Source organism: Saccopteryx leptura, chromosome 6 (genome assembly GCF_036850995.1).
Source record: "Saccopteryx leptura isolate mSacLep1 chromosome 6, mSacLep1_pri_phased_curated, whole genome shotgun sequence".
NCBI classification, from domain to species: Eukaryota; Metazoa; Chordata; class Mammalia; order Chiroptera; family Emballonuridae; genus Saccopteryx; species Saccopteryx leptura.
The window spans coordinates 39,731,879-39,752,618 of NC_089508.1; the positions used below are offsets into that span (position 1 = coordinate 39,731,879).

The following is a 20,740-nucleotide window of genomic DNA, read 5'->3' on the forward strand; positions in this document are numbered from 1 at the left end:
GGCCAGATTTCTGTCCCACACTTAATATCTAAGTATACAGCCAGATTTCTATACGTCTGCATATATGCCCAGTTATTACACATTCCTTTTTTTTGGCTTATCTTCTCGGTATATATCTTAACTTTTCTACTTTGCCTTGGCTTGCCCAATTCCACCATCTTTTCAGCTAAAATTCATAACTATTCATAGTTGCTAAGATTATACTCAAAGTGCAATGAACAATTATAATGAAAAAACAATTGCTTCAAAGCACAAACAGATCCCAGAAAAAGCCAAAATCATGTTCTCTACGTGTTATTTGTTATTTCATAACAAATGCTTAGATACTTTAGAAAAATTTAGTAACAGTGGAAATAAAAAGATTTTATGGCCTGGCCTGTGGTAGCATAGTGGATAGTACATTGACCTAGAACACTGAGGTCACTGTTTCAAAAACTTGAGCTTGCTGGGTCAAGGCACATACAATAAACAACAAGCAAGCAATGAACAACTAAAGTGAAGCAACTATATAAGTTGACACTTCTTGATTCCCCCCACCCCCACCCTTCCCTCTCTGTAAAATCAATAAATTAAAATAAAAAAAAATAAAGAATTTCTGGCCTGACCTACAGTGGCGCAGTGAATAGAGCATCAACCTGAAATGCTGAAGTCGCTGGGTTGAAATCCAGGGCTGGCTCAGTCAAGAAGCAACTACGATGAGTTGATGCTTCCTGCTTCCCCCACCCACCTGTCTCTCTCTCTAAAATCAGTAAATAAAATCTATAAATAAATAAAATAAAATTTTTTTCTGGGTTTTTTGTTAATAAAAATATTAAAGGAATTAGAATACTCCATTCCTCAAGTATTTGAATTTTCTAAAAATGTACCATATATAAACTTTCTCAGGAATAATAAACTTTTTTATAATTATATTTTAAATAAGAAATAATGTAAGCATAGTCTAGCTATCAGAATCAAGAGAAAAATTAAAAAGATGATTGTTTAATTTTCTTAGTCTCACTCTAATTTTCACAGTCTATTATTTTTTGTATCATTTCTAGGCCTATATTAAGTAATAATAATTATGGCAACTTTAAAAAGAATGTTATTATTTTTTTTTTTTGTATTTTTCTGAAGCTGGAAACAGGGAGGCAGTCAGACAGACTCCCACATGCGCCCAACCGGGATCCATCGGCATGCCCACCAGGGAGAGATGCTCTGCCCATGCAGGGCGTTGCTCTGTTGCGACTAGAGCCACTCTAGTGCCTGAGGCAGAGGCCACGGAGCCATCCCCAGCGCCCAGGCCATCTTTGCTCCAATGGAGCCCTGGCTGTGGGAGGGGAAGAGAGAGACAGAGAAGAAGGAGAGGGGGAGAGGTGGAGAAGCAGATGGGCGCTTCTCCTGTGTGCCCTGGCCGGGAATCAAATCCGGGACTTCCGCATGCCAGGCTGACGCTCTACCACTGAGCCAACCGGCCAGGGCCAAGAATGTTCATTTCTTAATTGATATATAACAACTTTCAGACTTTTTAACATCTCCAAAATCTTATTAAAAAAAAAACAGAAATAATACTTTCTTTTAATAAAAACATCCTTAACTGATCCCAATAGAAATAAAAGGCACTAAGATTATTCTAACCTCTGATTCTAGAATAACACTGTATCACAGAATGCCACTCAACAGTCAACTGCTTTGAAGTATTTTGAAACTACTATATGCACAGAAGCATAAATGACAATTAACAACATATGCCTTTAGTCACCATGGACATAGTTGCCTGACCAGTGGTGCAGTGGATTGAACACTGGCCTGAGACAGGGAAAACCCAGGTTAGAAACCCCCAGGTCGCTGGCTAGAGCGCAAGCTCATCATCTTGATCACTGGTTTGCTAGCTTGAGCACAAGATGATTTTCATGATTCCAAGGTCACTGGCTATAACCCAGTGGTCACTGGCGTGAGTCCAAAAGTCACTGACTTGAAGGCCAATGTCACTGGCTGAGCCCAAGGTCACTGGCTTGAGCAAGGGGTCACTAGCTTGGCCTGCACCCCCTGGTTAGGCACATATGAGAAGCAATCAGTGAACAACTAAAGCGAAGCAAGTATAAGTTGATGCTTCTCACCTCTCTCTTCCCCTTGATCCATCCCTTCCTGACTCTCTCAAAAGAAAAAGAAAAGAGCCTGACCAGGCAGTGGCACAGTGGACAGTGTTGGACTGGGACATGGAGGACCCAGTTTCAAAACCCAAGGTCACCAGCTTGAGGGCAGGCTCATCTGGCTTGAGCGCAGGCTCACCAGCTTGAGTGCAGGGTCGCTGGCTTGAGCATGGGATCATAGACATGACCCCATGGACGCTGGCTTGAGCACAAAGGTAGTTGGCTTGAAGCCCAAGGTCACTGGCTTGAGCAAGGGGTCACTCACTCTGCTGTAGCCCCCTGGTCAAGGCACACATGAGAAAGCAATCAATGAACAACTAAGGAGCTATAATGAAGAATTGATGCTTCTTATCTCTCTCCCTTCCTGTTTGTCCCTATTTGTCTCTCTCTCTCTCTCTCTCTGTGTCAAAAAAAAACAAACAAACAAAAAAACAGTTACCATGGATATAGTTAACAGAAATTCTGCTTTTAAAAATTCTAAATATTCCTCCTTTTTAACACATCAACATAAAGATGATGTATACAGATACAGCCATCTTTCCCAGCTATAAAGTGGTATTCATCATATTTTTCCTAAGACAAAATGTTTATTACTTAAGAATGTCCTTTAGTTAAGTATACCTTCAATATAACAAACATGACTAAGCGCAACAGAAAGTAATTATGTAAACATTGACTATCATCAAAACTTGCTCAAAACTTGCTAGAGTTCTGAAATGTTCTCCTGGCACCTAAAAGATAAAAGCACAATTTAGAACACCTTAAGTATAAGCATTAAAATCTTACCAATTTCTTCCACTTCTTCCAAGAAATCATTATATTCTCTTGAACTAGGAAAGTCTTCTTCTCTTTTATTGTATCTTTAAGAGAAGAAAAAAATAACATATCACTTGCTTTTAATATTATCTAGTTTGTTTAGTCTTAATTCATAAATGATATATAGAAATGGACTGCTAACTGTATAAAACACTGTTTTCTTGACACCAGGTTTGAAATGAGAACAAGAATGTGTTCTTAAATTCATATGACTACAGAGAAGAAGTAGAATCAGGAGAGAGTGCTGCAATACCAAGTCTTTCTAAGATTACAGGAAAGAAAAAGAAACTAGGATGGACCCTGAAAGAATGGAAAATAAACTTAAAGCAGGTCTATCATAGGAAATCATGATATTGTTTACTTTTTATTAGATTCACTAATTTCCAGAAAGATAAAAATTAATTCAAAAAATACATTTGTATTTTTCATGACAGTTATAGTCTTAAGGAAAAATGTAAATATTGCAATATACCTGTCAAGAATTAGAAAACCATAGGCATTAATGATAAAAGACAAGATTCTAAGAGAATCTATCTCCTCAAAGTAATCCAAATAATAAAGAGCAGCTTGGGGCACTGATAAAGTGACACTGGTTAAGTACCTAGAAAGATGCTAAAACCCTGGTGACCAAGGTGGAAATATAACCACCAAAATAAATAAATAAGTAAAAGAATAATAAATTAAATATGTAATGACTCTTTAAACTTCAAAAACAATAAGGTGGCTTATAACAAGGAGACAAATAAGATGAAACCCAAACCTATTAACAAAGAGTAAAAAAGTAAGTTATAAATGCAAAAGAATATACATGTACTCACACACACATATAGCTATATGTCAAAACAAATAATAGCTAACACATGATTTTCTCTAATAGCCTTCAAATATCAACTTAAATGTTACCTCCTCAGGCCTCACCTAACATCACTGACCCCCACCAACATTCAATCACTAACTTTACAGCATTTTTCTCAATTTATAATCACATATTTGTTTTGTTTGCCTGTTTTAAATTGGTTACCTCCATGGTACCCTATGCTATACCATACCATAAGCTTTGAGGAGAAGGTTCGTAGCTGGTTCACTCATTTCATACCTAGTGCCTAATATGTATAATACAGTGTTTACATACAGTGGGTACTCAATATATATTTTTAATTAAATTAATGTAAAAATAGCAAATAAATGAATTGTGAAGCCATCAATCAAGAGGATTTACTCTTCTCTAACAAAGGTTAGATAATTAATATTACTGATTTCTCTAAGAACCTAATGTTTGTTGAACAAATACATAGGTGAATTTATACTTATTTATTCACTTGCCAAGTTGTCCACATTTCTATTTGCAAATAATGATATCATTTATTGAAATAATTATTAAAGTCCTCTTTGTGGAATGAATCATTCAAACAATAACACTTACATCTTAAGCACTTTTTTCCGAATCTCAACCTCCTTGTCAACAGTAGGATCTTCAAAGAGCTGTACTCTAAAGTTGCTCTTTCTAAGAGGAGTGCCACACTCAGGACAGTTCCCAGCTCCTCTCACGAACAGTAAATCCACACAACTTTCACACCTATACGAGAAAAAGACAGAACTTTTAAGCTAGTATTCAAATGTGCAACAGCTGTACATACTTTGCCATTTTTATGTGTTTTTTTCTGAGTGGGCTTTCTTGGGGGGGGGGGGGGGGGATTACTGATTGCTACTTAAAATCTTACCAAAAAATTTGAAAAATGTTAATTTTCATTTGGAGGTTACTTTTCAGACATTGGTATTCCAAGAGATACCAATTTGGTTTTCCAAATGAAATGAATTTACAATACAGAGTTGGGGGCCAGAAGGATTCCGAGGTGGCGGGATAGGGAGAAGTCAGAGGCGTGGGAAAGAGTGGCCTACGGTCCCCTCTGCTCTCAGTCTAGTATCACCCTAGATCTGGGCCAGAAAAGCCTCTGCCAGGGGTCTATACTTAGACAGCACTGCATACCACAATCACTAAGACCAAGACTTTTTCTTTTCCCTTTCAGCCTTGCAAAAAAAATTTTTTGAAAGTTTAGTAAGCAATTAAGCAAATGGCAATTACAAGAGAGAAGTACTAGCTGAAGGAGGCCCCAGGCCAGAGGAGGAAGAGCTGAGAATGCTCCGTCATGCAGAGAAAGGAGAAAATTATCACAGCTTCTGCCCAAGAAGTCTAGAAAGAGTAACTACTTATAAAAACTGTAACCAGTTATTAAAGTTAGCTGCCCCAAATGCATTCAAGTGACTGCCTACACAGGTTTCCCAGATACCTGCATCCCCTCTCCCTTTTCTTGGGTAGTTCGATATGAAGAGCTTAGAAGTCTTGAGTTGGAAAAGCAAAGAGCTGGAGAGGTCAACTTCTCTGTGCCAAATGCCTGGGGACTTGACAGAGCAGTGCTCACACTGTTTGAGATGGATCCAGGTACCTACCACCCATTCTCCCTGCCCTGCCCCAGCAGATCCATGCTACTACTCAAACTGGCAAATGGGAAGGCTGGCGAGAGGAGAGAGCGGCTCCTTTCGCCTCTGTGTCTTGAAGATGAAGGCAAAAGGGAACTCAGGATGCAGGATGGAAACAAAGACTGTACTAAGGATGTACCTTGATTCATAACTTGTAAATATTTACACATTTTGGTATATAGTCATCTGGTTGTAATCCTTGCCCAATTCCATATATGTTAGGACCACACTTTCTTAGCATTATCAGTTTCTTAGCATTATCTGAAATTCTTTATGTGTTGATTTTCTGTAACCTCCACTAGGATGTAAACTTAATGAGGGCAGAAATCTGGCCTATCTTGTCTTCTATCTGCAGTGCCTGACAGTTAATAAAGTACTCAATAAACTATATGTAACAAAAAATAAAGAAGATGGAAAGAAAAATTCTAATAATAATAAAAGGTTGATTTTTCCCAAATACATAGTTGACTTATGAAATAAGCTAAATAAGAATGAAATAAAATAAAAAATTTTAATCCTTATTAATAAAATTAATAATTTAGCAACTTTCTTATTAGTTAGTTGGTTATTAATAAAATACTAACATTCACCTTCATTTTATCTTAATAATGCCAGGAAGCCCTGGCTGGTTGGCTCAGTGGTAGAGCGTCGGCCTGGCGTGCAGGAGTCCTGGGTTCGATTCCCGGCCAGGGCACACAGAAGAAGCGCCCATCTGCTTCTCCACCCCTCCCCCTCTCCTTCCTCTCTGTCTCTCTCTTCCCTTCCCACAGCCAAGGCTCCATTGGAGCAAAGTTGGCCTCTGCCTCAGGCGCTAGAATGGCTCTGGTTGCAACAGAGCAACGCCCCAAATGGGCAGAGCATCGCCCCCTGGTGGGCATGCCGGGTGGATCCCGGTCGGGCACATGCGGGAGTCTGTCTGACTGCCTCCCCATTTCCAACTTCAGAAAAATACAAAAATAAATAAATAAACACATACATACATACATACATAGGGGGGAAAATCTCTATGAGGAAGAATAGAGATTTTTTGCAAATGGGAGAGATCAGTTTGGGATTGGGACAACTGAGAATGGTACATTCCCCCAGTCTTTGTGATTAAAGTATATTAAATCCAACTACTGAAGTTAAAAATAAGCAAACTTTATAATTATACTGACTAAAGATATTTATAGGCAAGGAGCATTCTGAAATATTAAATTAAGCCACAAATAATATTCTGTATTTCAAGGACTTAAAAGAGTACTCTCCATCGATAATTGAGTAAACAAGGTAATATGGAACATTTTAATATTTCTAAAGGTCATACTGTATCTTAAACATAATACGTTACTTGTTTCTACCACCTGTTCTACATGTCCTTTTTTTAAAACTCTGTCTTTAAATATAAGGATTTCAATAGTATTAACAATTTTTAAAATTTATTTTCCTATACAACTTTTTCCCTTTCCAATTTTAATTGCTGAAAGAACATTTTTTTTAAAAGCTCAAATACAGAAATACACAGAAAAATAAAAACCTAAAAGTTCAACTTCATTCTGTTCTATACCTCATCTCCCACAGGTAACAAACTTACTGTCTAGTGTTTATATAACCAGGTCTTTTTCTGCATATTTTTAATATATATTTACAATTACAGACACAAAAACTAGTCATATAAGAAAAAATAGAAGAAAAGTTGATAATTGCTAGTTTACTTCATCTGGCAACAGAGCAACCAAAACAGCCGTATGTGGGCAATCTTTTGCCTCAGGAGTGCTGGGAATTTTTTCAAACAAAATCTTGTATTATGCAGAACAAGAACAGTTTGCTAAAAAAGCCAAAATCCTTGGTCATTACGCATTCCCAAAGACATTTTTATGGTTTTCTTTTGTTTGTAAAAACCAGAATGGTGGTCTACCCTCTTTTCTCTCTGAACAACTTATTTTTAGATTTTATTTTCTTGTATCAAGAATATTTAACAATTTATATTACTTTGTTAAGATTATTATCCAACCTGTTTCCCTTTACTTCTTCAAGAGCGATTATATTCCATGCTGAATTTCAATAAGTATTAAAATAGATCAACAAACTTAGCAAAACATAATCACAAACTTGGTATTAAGACTTTCTTCGAAGTAACCTAGTTTTATCAGCACTTTCCAGTCTTCTTTAGCTCCTTGGCTTCTGGAAACAACTGAAAATAGAAGCTATGGTCTTGAAAGATAAAAACTAAATGATAATTTCTGTTAAAAATTTTATTTCTACAAAAAAATTATATTTCTTAAACCCATGTGTACTGAAATCTTTAGGTTAGAAGCTGAATATTACTGTGGAATTTTTTCTCCCAAAATATGCTGCCTAACTTTTCTGTACCAGTGACTACTGATTGTAAAACCATATCTTTGAACATTAAAATGTAAGAAATCCTAACTAAATAAACCATTTGAAAAAAATCTTTGTCCTAAATGAATGGAAAATTTTAGAGTTAAATGATCACTAGTTAATTAAATTAATAAAATATTACAGACATACATCAATGAAATGTGTTCAAGAATTCATGGAAAGCTCACCAAAAATAATATCTGTTGCATTTTGAAAAAGGTAGTCAGTCACTTTACAAATAGACTTTGTTTCAATAGTTTGCTTCAAATTAATGACTTGAAACTCAGAATATATTTTCCCAAAAATAACGTTATATATGATAATTAGGTTTTCAATTAGATTACACTGGCCCACAGAAGATCAATACTGTGTTAGGCAATTTTTCTGTTTTTCTGTACTTTCCCTTTACTATGAAACAATAATACCAGCTCTCAACTAGGACTTAAAATGGCGTAAGAGAAGATTATTACAGCAGTTTGGGTCCCAATTTGAATCTTCGTCTTAAACAGGTCTGGGGTTTTCTTCTCTTTTTTTTTTTTTTAACTTTTTTTTATTGAATTTAACAGGGCAACATTTGTTAATTAAATTATACGGGTTTCAGGTGCGCAGTTCTACAAGCTATCATCTGTACATTGCACTGTACTCACCACCCAAGTCAAGTCTCCCTCCATCACCACCAACATCCCTTTAACCTCTTCCACCCCCCTTCCCCTCCTGCAATCCCAACACTGTTGTCTGTGTCCACAAGTTTTTTTTCTCTGCTTACCTCAGTTTTTGTAGTCAAAACAAATTTTTGATTGCAGAACTCTGAATTTAATAACTTTGATAGAAAAAATATGTAATCTTTATAAAAAGGAATTACCTATTAACACATAATGTGAATTTCAAATCAATTAGTCACAGAATCCAGTTAACCTTCATTACTATAATAATCATGTCTCAGCAACTAAAACAGGAATGCATTATAGGGGGCCAAAGTTGGTTTACAATTGTAAATACATTTAACACGGAATTTATTCTTATATTATTATTCCTTAAGTATTGTATTATTGTTCATACAAGTAACCTGTACTGAAGACAATAAACACGAGAGTAAAAAAACTGGCATAAAGTCATATACCTAATAAGAACTGACTACGGTCCTCTTCACATTCCACATTTTTTCCTTTTATCTTATTTTGTTTTTCTTTTTTCTTTTTTTCAGCAAGAGAGAGACAGAGGCAGAAAGGAAGAGAAATGAGAAGCATCAACTTGTAATTGTGGCATTTTAGTTGTTCATTATTTCTCATATGCGCCTTGACCAGCAGGCTCCAGCCAAGCCAGGGACACCTTGCTCAAGCCAGCAACTTTGAGCCTCAAGCCAGTGACCTTGGGCTCAAGCCAGCGACCACATTCAAGCTGGCAACCTCAGAGCTTTGAACCTGAGACCTCAGCATTCCAGGTCAATGCTCTATTCACTGCCCCATCACCACCGGTCAGGCTTCAATCTTATTCTTACTCACAATTTACACAATGACCTATAACAATAATCCCTGGTGTGTACTGCTAGCCCAAATATCTTCCTGAGTTCCTGTTAGGCCTTGCCTATTCCACAATTCTTCTTTAATATCCCACAGGCATATATTTTTGTTTTGAAAAATAAAGTTACCTCAAACTCAACATATCGAAAAAAACCAGTATCCTTCACTCCATGAGATAGAAAGAGAATAACACCAACTTTGTGCACAAGTGCTTAGAAGATAGTGGTGGAAATAGAAAAAAATGAAACTCTTTAATAAACATGTATTTTGAAGACTATCATAAGTTCTCAGCCAATGAACAATAGCTCAATAAATTATACTGCACACTCTTGGCCAGGGAGTGTTCATACATCATATTCCAAATGCTCTAAGCCATGGACGGTTCGAACTTCACTGTCCTGAGTGAAGTATGTTCTGAATTATGTGGACTACACTCTTTTGTACCCATTCTCTCTGCCATTGATGAATAGTTTTGACCAAAAAAGTAAAAAAGTGTGTGCAGGTAATAGTGCTGGATGTTAAGATGCATGCTTGGTAGAGGCTTGATGCCCCCTCAAGAATACTGTTGAGAAAACAGTATGAAGCTCAGACAGGAAATGGAAGAAAAGTCCCCCTAGATAACTTCATGAAGAGCTTCAGAATATTACTATAGACTGAGAGTACTGACAAACAATTATATGAATGGCAAAGGAACACACACCATAGCCACCGGGGCTTCAGGGCTTCAGGGCTTTGGGTAATTTAAGGGGAACAAATGCATCCTATAGGGACCGTTACTATTAATTCTACCTTGGGAAAAGAAAGGGGAAATTTAGTGAATACTACAATTTCCAGAAATGCAGGTTCTGCACTAAACAAGACATCATCTTTTTTTTTTTAAGATTTTATTTGTTATTTTACAAAGATAAGGGATGGGGGGAGTGAGAAGTATCACTCATAGTTGCTCTACTTTAGTTGTTCATTGGTTGCTTTTCATATGTGCCTTGACCCGGCAAGCCCAGGGTTTTGAACCGGCAACCTCAGCATTCCAGGTTGACGCTTTATCCACTGCGCCACCACAGGTCAGGCAACAAGACATCATCTTTACTTTCACGATAATTGAAAGGAAGTGAATATACGTTTACGTAAGTAAGCCAAGAATATGTACAATTATCTGAAAAGGCTATCAATAGGTTTATCCCTTTTCTAACTGCATAGCTATGAAGGCCAGATCATCTTCATATTTCAACCAAGACACATAACACCAGTTTCACCAGAGAAGCAGATATCACAATCCAGCTGTCTTCTCTGAAGTTAAACACTAAAGAGTTTTGCAAAAATGTAAAATGATGCTACACACACACACACCACACAAAATATTTTGTTTTGGAAAATACAGTTATACTTTATAACAAGATATTATTTATTTTAATATGTAATAGGTACCTAATATTTTCAAATTTTCTCAATTTTAATTTCCATTACAGTATATTAAGATATAACCTTCATAAATAAAAGCTCTTAGGGGAGTCCTCAGTAATTTCTAAGATTATCAAAGGTACTAAGCCCAAAATGTCTGAGAACCAGGTTACATAAGATCAATAAAGGTTTAATTATAAAGAGCAAATGAACAAACACAATTATAATTTGTATGTAAAGGGATAAAGATGCATTAAGAAGCCATTTAGAAATAGACCAGCGCACTCTATTCTAACAAGTCAGCCCTCAGGGGAAACTAATTAACCAGAGCCTAACCAGGTGGGCAATTATCAGAGCCTAACTCACCTGGGAGAAAGGAAATACCCAACTTAAACCATTCTAGCCATCCTGCCCAACTATAGGGAGAGAAAAAACTGAGGCACAAGTGAAGTTCCCAGTCCAGAGGCCTAGGCTCTCTAAAAGATTGAGACTTAGTCATATTGATATAGAACACTTTCCCTCCCCCCACACCTCACCATAACATTACTAATTCCTTTTACAAGGTACATAATGTCTGGCTATCAAGAAAAAATTACAAGCCATACCAGAAAACAATTAGAAGAGACAGAAAAGCATCAGAATCAGACAGGGCAGAGATACAAGATTTACCAGACTGGGAATTTAAAACAACTATAATATGACATGGGCTATAAAAGATAAAGTAGATAATACTAAAGAACAGATTGACAATGTAAACAGAATAATGTAAATTCTAAGAATAAAAAACAGCTAGATATAAAAAAAGAAACAAATGAAAAATGCCTCTGATAAACTTGCTAGTAAGCTGAACACAGCTGAAGAAAGAATCTTTGAATAAGAGAATATATTAATAGAATTCTTGCAAACTGAAAATTAACAAGACTGGAAGAAAAAAAAAAACCCAGAATATCCAAGAGCTCTGCGAAAACTGCAAAAGGATGCATGTACTGAGAATACCAGAAAAAGAATAGAGAAACAACAAAAGAAATATTAAAAACAATAATAATAACTGAATATTTCCCCAAAGTTAACACCAGACACCAAACCAAAAATCCAGGAAGCTCAGAGAAAACCACGTGAAATAAATGTCAAAACATATATATACATTGGCATATCATTTTCAAATTATAGAAAAGCAAATATAAAGTCATGAAAGAAGTCAGAAGGAAAACACTTTACTAACAGAAAAACAAAAATAAGAAGTACATTCGATTTCTCCCCAGAAGCTGCACAAGAAGAAATTATTGAATGCGATTGTTAAACTGTTCAGAGAAAAACACCTTCAATCTGAAATTCAGTACCCTGAAAAACTATCCTTAAAATGTGAAGGAGAGGCCCTAGCCAGTTGGCTCAGCGGTAGAGTGTCGGCCTGCCGTGTAGGAGTCCCGGGTTCGATTCCCAGCCAGGGCACACAGGAGAAGCGCCCATCTGCTTCTCCACCCCTCCCCCCCTCCTTCCTCTCTGTCTCTCTTCCCCTCCCGCAGCCCAGCCGAGGCTCCGTTGGAACAAAGATGGCCTGGGCGCTGAGGATGGCTCTGTGGCCTCTGCCTCAGGCGCTGGAATGGCTCTGGATGCAACAGAGCGACGCCCCAGAGGGGCAGAGCATCGCCCCCTGGTGAGCATGCCGAGTGGATCCCCGTCGGGCGCATGCGGGAGTCTGTCTGACTGCCTCCCCATTTCTAGCTTCGAAAAAATGAAAAGAAAAAAAATGTGAAGGAGAAATAAAGACTTTATCAGACAAACAAATTTTGAAAGAACCTGTTGCCAACAGACCTGCCTTGCAAGAAATGTTAAAAGAAGTTCTCTGGAGAGAAGAAAAGCAATGGGTCAGAAACTCAGAGCTACATAAATAAAGAGAATCAAGAAGGAATAAGTGACGGTAAAATTAAAACTTTCACTTATTCTTAATTTAACAAATAACATTTTTTAAAAAATAATAACTGCAACAATAAATTTGATTATGTATGCATCTGTATATTTTATATATTATGTACACATATATATGCAGTGGTGAGATTCAGAGGTTTGAACTGGTTTGGCAGAACCATTACCTACTTTTTCGTTGAGTTAGGCAAACCAGTTGTTAAGATGGCACTTATAATCAGGATTCTCTCTAAGGTGAGTGCCTGGGCGGCAGCCGCCCAATGTGGAAATCACAAATTTACATTCTTTACTCTGTTTCAACATTTATCTGCGCAACAGCATATTCTAAGCACTTGCAGTAATGTTCATTCCATCCATCTGTGAAAAAATTTCAAGTGAGGACACCAATCAATAAGCAATGTGGATATCTTAATAGTTTTATTATTTTTGTCAGGTATTATTTAATTATTTTTCTGAAGTGAGAAGCAGGGAGGCAGAAAGACAGACTCTCACATGTGCCCCATCAGGATCCACCCGGCATGCCCACTACGGGGCGATGCTCTGCCCATCTGGGACCCTTGCTCAGTTGCAACTGGAGCCATTCTAGTGCCTGAGGCAGAGGCCTTGGAGTCATCCTCAGCGCCCAGTCAACTTTGCTCCAATGGAGCCTTGTCTGTGGGACGGGAAGAGAGAGAATAGAGAGATAAAGAAGAGGGGAAGGGGTGGAGAAGCAGATGGGCGCTTCTCCTGTGTGCCCTGGCTGGGAATCGAACCCAGGACTTCCACATGCCAGCCCAATGCTCTACCACTGAGCCAACTGGCCAGGGCCTATTTAATATTTTTTCGTTACTATTTTAAAACTTTTTTATAACATAATCTAGTTTTGTATACCTCTTTTATTGTTTTATTGAAGTATTAAATGCATGAAATAATAAACTACCTTTTATTATATCATTTTTTTAATACTTAAAACAGTCATTAGGACAGAAAATCGGTTGTTAAATTATTTGAATCCCACCACTGTGTGTGTGTGTGTGTGTGTGTGTGTGTGTGTGTGTGTGTGTTTACATATGATATCAATTATACAAGGCGTAGGAGGTAGGAATTAGAACTACTTGGTTATAAGGTATTCACAGTAACTGTAAAGTGGTATTGTGTTATTTAAAAGTGGATTTATATTAGTTGTAAATATACACTGCAAACTCTAGGACAACCACTACAAAAAGTATAAGAAAAAAAGAGAGCCTCTTCCAGGTTTCTCAGTAGATGAAGCATCGACCCAGTGCACCAGAGGCCATGGGTTCAAACCCCAGTCAGGGCATGCACAAGAAGCAATGAGTACACAACTAAAATGGAACAATTAAGTAAAACAACAAGTTAATGCTTTTTCTCTCCCTTTCTCTCTCCCTTCCTCTCTCTGTCTCATATCATTAAAAAAATTAGCCTGACCAGGCGGTGGCGCAGTGGAAAGAGCATCAGACAGGGATGCAGAGGACCCAGGTTCGAGACCCCAAGGTCGCCAGCTTGAGCGCGGGCTCATCTGGTTTGAGCAAAAGCCCACCAGCTTGGACCCAAGGTCGCTGGGTCCAACAAGGGGCTACTCGGTCTGCTGAAGGCCTGCGGTCAAGGCACATATGAGAAAGCAATCAATGAACAACTAAGGTGTTGCAACGCGCAATGAAAAACTAATTATTGATGCTTCTCATCTCTCTCCGTTCCTGTCTGTGTGTCCCTGTCTATCCCTGTCTCTGACTCACTCTCTGTCTGTAAAAAAAAAAAAAAAAAAAAAAAATTAATTGAAAAGATAAAGTGTAATCACATAAAATACTCAGTTAAAAACACAAAAGACAGAGTGTAAAAGACAAAAATGGGAACAATAATAAGAGCAAACAGAAAATTCTAACAACTGTTAGATATTAATCCAACTGTATCAGTCATCAATTTGAATGTCAATAGTCTGAATGTACCAATTAAAAGACAAAGATTGTCACAGTAAACCAAAAGACAAATTCCAACTATATGTTGCCTACATGAAACCCACACTGGGCACTGGCCAGCCGGCTCAATGAATAGAGCATTGGCCTAGAATATGGACATCCCGGGTTCAATTCCCCGCCACAGCACACAGGAGAAGTGACCATCTGCTTCTCTCTCCCTCCCTCTCCCCCCTCTCCCTCTTCTCCTCCTGTAGCCAATGGCACAACTGGTTCAAGTGTCAGCCCCAGGCACTGAGGATAGCCTGATGGACCCAGCATCAGCCTCAGGTGCTAAAAATAGCTCAGTTAATTCAAATATCATCCGCAGACAGGGGTTGCCAGGTGGATCCCCGTTAGCGTGCATGGGGGAGTCTGTCTTACTATCTCCCTTCCTCTCACTTAAAAAAAAAAAGAAAGAAAAAAACCCACTTTAAATATAAAGACACCTAAGGAGCAAAAGTAAATGAATGAAAAAATATATACTGTGCTAAAACTAATTAAAAGGAAGTAAGTGTTAACAATATTAATTTCAGACAGAGCAAACTTAAAAACAAAGAAGGGCATTACATAGTAGCAAAGGGGTCAATACTCTAAGACACAACAATCATTAATGTGCATGTCCCTAATAATAGAGTGTCAAAATATGTGAGACCAAAACTAACAGAAGTACAAGAAAAAATAGATTAACTGCCTATTATATTTGGTGCCTCTAACACTTCTCTGTCAGAAATGGACAGAGCCACCTGACAGTGTTGTGGATACTAAGGTCCCAGGTTTGAAACCTGGAGGTTGCTGATTGAGCACAGGCTTACCAGCTTAAGCGAGGAATCATCAACATGATCCCATGGTCACTGGTTTGAGGCCCAAGGTCACTGGCTTAAGCCAAGGGTCACTGGCTCAGTTACAGTCTCCCAATCAAGGCACATACAAGAAGCAATCAATTAAAGTGCCACAACTACAAATTGATGCTTATCATCTCTCCCCTTCTTGTCACTCAATCTCTCTCATGCAAAAAATAGAAAAAAGAAAAAAAAAGATCCAAAGATCCAAAAGTCACAATATCAATACAGTTGAACTCAACAACACCATCCATTCACTAGGTAATTAACATCTATGGGCTATTTCAGTGGTCAGCAAACTCATTAGTCAACAGTACAACGATTGAAATTTCTTTTGAGAGTCAAACTTTTTAAACTTAAATTATATAGGTAGGTACATTGTTATTAACTTAATTAGGGTACTCCTAAACTGGCCTTTGCTAAAAACTCAAGGGGCCAAAGAGCTGCATATGTTCGCAAGCCACAGTTTGCTGACCACGGGGCTATTTAATCCAACAACAGCAGATAATATGTTCATTTCAAGATCACTTGGGATATTCACCAAGATAGTTCACATGCTGGGCCATGAAACATACCTTAAATTTAAAAGAATAGAAATCATACAATGTCTGCTCTTGGACCACAAATGGAATTATATAAACTAGGAATCAACAACAGAAAGATAGCTAAGAAATTCCAAAATGCTTAGAAATCAAACAACACACTTCTAAATAATATGTGGGCCAAAGCAGAACTCTCAAGAGAAAATTTAAAATATTTTTAAATAAATAAAAATGAAAATAGAACTCATCAAAATTTGTGGGATGAGTAAAAGCAGTACTCAGAGGGAAATTCATAGCATTAAATGTATATATTGATATTATAAAAGGAGATCTAAAATCAATAATCTAGCTTCCACCTAAGGAAACTAGAAAAAAAGCAAATTAAATAAAAACTAAGCAGAAAAAAATAAAATTAGAACACAAATCAAGAAAACTGAAAACAGGGGTCCCCAAACTTTTTACACAGGGGGCCAGTTCACTGTCCCTCAGACCATTGGAGGGCCAATATAATAGACAATCTTGAGACATGTATTATGACTGTTTTAAAGCCCAAGTCATATTATAAACTTATAATTTTCTTTAAGAGCACATAGGTTTCAGGTAAACATTTCTATATAGCATTTGAACTGTTGATTGCATTGTGTGCCCATTGCCCAAAGTCAAATCATTTTCCATCACAGTATATTTGTATCATTACTCCTCTCCCTCCCACCCACCAACCCCTGGTAACCACTTCACTTTTATCTATGTCCGTAAGTCTCAGTTGTATATCCCACCTACGTGTGAAATCATATAGTTCTTAGCATTTTCTTTTACTTTTTCTTTCTTTCTTAATTTTTTTTTTTTTTTTTAAGCGCGAGGCGGAGAGACAGACTGGGATCCACCCGGCAAGCCTCTACCATGCAATGCTCTGCCTGGCTAGGCTGCAGCTCCACTGCTCAGCAACTGAGCTAGTTTAGCACCCGAGGCTGAGGCCATGGAGCCATCCTCAGCACCAAGGGCCAACTTTGCTGAATCTACTCAAACCATGGCTGCAGGAGGAGAAGGGCGAGGAGGGAGGGATGGAGAAGCAGATGGTTGCTTCTCCTGTATGCCCTCACCGGGAATAGAACCCAGGACTTCCACACTCCAGGCCAACATTCTACTGCTGAGTCAACTGGCCAGGGCCATTCTTAGCTTTTCCTGATTTGCTTATTTCACTTAGTATAATGTTCTCAAGGTCCATCCATGTTGTCTTAAATGACAATATATCATTTTTTATGGCTGAGGTGTAAATTATTTTAATTTTTTGAATGGCAGGGACAATTTTTTTTCTTCTTCTTTTCCAAGTGAGAGGAGGGGAGATGGAGATAGACAGACTCCACTTGCATCCCAGCTGAGATCCACCTGGCAACCCCCAGCTGGGACCGATGCTGTGCCCAGCTGGAGCCATGCTTGCAACTGAGCCATTTTTAACACCTGAGGCAAAGGCTTCACAGAGTCATCCTTAGTACCTGGGAAAATGCAATCGAACCAATTGAGCCATAGCTGAGGGAGAAGAACCATCAGTCACAGTCAGAACAATTAATTTTAAATTTCACTAATAAAGATGGAAAGTCCAGGACCTAGATGGTTGACACAGTGGTAGAGGGTCAGCCCCACGTGCAGATGTCCCACGTTCGATCCCTGGTCAGGGCACACATGAGAACCGACCATCTGCTGCTTTTTCCCTCCCTCTCCCCCTTCGCTCTCTCTTCCCCTCTCACAGCCAGTGGCCTGATTGGTTTGAATGTCAGCCCCAGGTGCTGAGGATAGCTTGGTTGATCTGAGCATCAGTACCAGATGGGGACTCCAGGTGGATCCTGATTGGGGCACATGTGGCATCTTTCTATCTTCCCTCCTCTCAAAAAAAAAAGAAGGTAGTAAATTCAAACCTTTTAACAAATCAAATGGCCACCATCCAATCAATTGAGTTATTATATATTTTAAAAACTTAAAACAGTATCTAGTACATAGTAAATGTTCAATAATTATTAGCTGTACATGTATCAAATCCTTTCCATCTGACCAAATAATTCTTAAATTGTCTAGAGACTATAAGAAAAAATATTTTCTACTTATTTAAATATTCAGCAACTTCCAACATTAATTCTGGTATTTTACACAATAAATGCATATTTTTTTCTACTTTCATTAATGGGGCATATTCTAGGAAAAGTATTTTTTTCTCAAAACAATTTTTGTTCATCTTAAATGCTAATAAGCGTTCCTTCTGATAAGAGGTCTTGAGCTGTTAGAATATGAGAGGGTGAGTTATTAACTCCATTAATAAAGCCAGCTTCGTGGCTTAATTGCTCAAATTTTTAAACAAAATTATTAAAGCTAAGACTAAAAATGGAACTATCCTTAGTTGTCAGAACTCAGCATAAAGAAGAAAACCTCAGTAAGGTTGATTCCTGGGTTTATATTATCAAAACTTTGAAGAAATATTTGTTTCTTTCAAAAAACACCATAGCTAAGCAAAATCATTATTTTCAAGAGCATAACATAAAATAAACTATTTCCTCAGAATTGCTCATTGCTGTTATGAAATTAATTCCAAAGATAATCTGTGTATTAACAATGACTGACCCTTTTCTCTTCAAATAAAAAAGTGTTTTTATGACAAAGTACAAAACAGTTTTGTGAAATATGTCCTATACACTTTCTGAGATGAAACAAAACTTACTACTTGCTACATCAGTTAATAATATGCTATCATATGCAATAGTCTAAATAAAACACCAGTTACTAATATGGTATCATACGCAATATTCTTATCATTGAAATCTAAATATTGTGGAAAAGTACAACTTAAAAAGGAAACACCACAGGTTTCTGGTACATCACAAAAACAAGCAGAGAATTCTATATATAGAGTTCAATTGTAAGAGTTCAACTGCACCTTTCTTCTTACTATCATCGTTCGCTGTGTCAAAATCAGAAACCTCCACATCTTGACCCATTCAGAACAAGCCAGAGAAGCTACAGCTTTCCTTTAACAGGGCAGCCAGATCAGAAAGGCTGCACAGGAAGGAAAACAGAAGCAGCAGCCAGCAGGTTTTTTTAGGGATTATACTGTTCCAGCTTAAAAATCAAAGCTACATCCACAAAAAGCTGAATCCTTACCTCATACTATATATAAATATTAACTCAAAATTATTCAGTGGCCTAAATATAAAAGCTGAACCCATTAAACTTTTAAAAGAAAACCTAGGGGTAATCTATTATATATGACTTTGGATTTGGCAATGGCTCCTTAGACATGACATGAAAAGGGTGAACAATAAAATTTTAAAAATACACTACACTTCCCTAAAATTTTAAAAACTTAGTGCATCAAAGGACATTATCATAACCAAGGATTTACAGAAGAAGCCAGCTCAAGGCTGGTAGAAAGGGCAGACAGGAAAAGAGCTGACCCCACGCCCACAGCAGTGGCTGAGATTCCAGAGGGGTATCTCAGATGGGATGGGGGGAGACAGTCGGGGGGCCCATGTCCCCCTGAAGAGAGTGGGGTCTAAACCCCAAGTCTGGCTCATCAGTCAACAGCGAGAGAGCTGGAAAGATGAGTCCACATAACACCTGACTGTGAAAAGCAGTAGAGGTTCCTGTCCACTAGGAAGAGACACGAGTCATCTACACAGGCACCTTCTTAAAGGGCCAGCGCACAAATTTGCATTTCAGTCACTCACCCTGGGCTCCAAAGGAGGGAGAACAGAGCAGACTAGTCTCACATGAGGAGACTCTGGGGTCTGTGACTCTAGAAATGACACCCAAAATATTGAGAGTTCATGCTGCCTGTCACCAAATCACCAAATAAGTAGAGACAGAGATTGAATCTTTATGGTGCCTTATTTGGATGGCCAGCAGTCTGGGGTGATGTGGTTATATTACTAGATCATCTCAACCCCTTATCCACAGCCAACCTTTTTGTAAGGGGAAGAAATGGGTTGGTAAGGGTTTTGGAATTTCAAGGTAGAGTTAATCAGATCACAGTCTAAGTTAATTGGATCATAGTTAGCGGGTGTTTCATTCCTGGAGCACAGACTTTGCTTGCAGACCCCTGGGGCACTTACAGATCCCTTTAAATCACCAAGCCTGTTAAGGTATCCCAGTTTCCTGGAACTTGCATGCACCATTAAACCCACTGACCATAACCAAAGCCACCATTACTCAAGCTAAAATTTTAACTCTTGAGTTCCGCCTACCAAAAAGAATCAAAAAGAGGACATAAGAGACAGCCACCAAGATCCCCATGCTGAGTCACTCTCCCCCACTGCAAGCACCATTTTCTTGGGTGGAGCACTCCTCTCCCTCATGCAGCATCAGCCTAGGGAAAAGCAAAAACCCCACTCTCTGGACTCACTCTCACCCCACCTTGTGGAGCTGACACCCTGATGAGTACACCCAGAGGCTCCTCCAGTGAATGAGCGTAACAGGAAGACAGCTGGCAAAGGCAAGTGGAGTCAGATGTTGGGGTGACTTGAGCCTTTTGCTTGACCTGCCCTGAGGCCCCGTGCTGATAAAAGCCAACCTTGGTGTGCAGCTTGGTCCTTCCCAAGGCCCAGCACAGGCAACCACAAACTGTGGATTGCTTATAGCTCCAAAAAGGTAGCCCAGGGCCAGTCACAGGTAGCACCTAACATTGGCCTTCACCAAAGTGGCCAGCTTCAGACAACATCAGAGCAGGATCCAATAATCTTCATAAGCAGCATATCCAAAGGGAGATGTGAGCAGGCATCAAACCCTGAGGCG

General features: G+C 38.4%; 1 protein-coding gene across 1 annotated transcript in view; it reads right to left on the reverse strand.

The window, feature by feature from the left end:
• MNAT1 (MNAT1 component of CDK activating kinase) overlaps positions 1-20,740 on the reverse strand; it is a 231,124-nt gene that overhangs the window by 146,846 nt on the left and 63,538 nt on the right. The window contains exons 2-3 of the mRNA XM_066388454.1: positions 4,372-4,524; positions 2,919-2,992 (exon numbers count right to left, since the gene is read on the reverse strand). Of these exons, the coding sequence (XP_066244551.1) occupies positions 2,919-2,992; positions 4,372-4,524 (227 nt within the window). The remainder of the gene's footprint in view (positions 1-2,918; positions 2,993-4,371; positions 4,525-20,740) is intronic.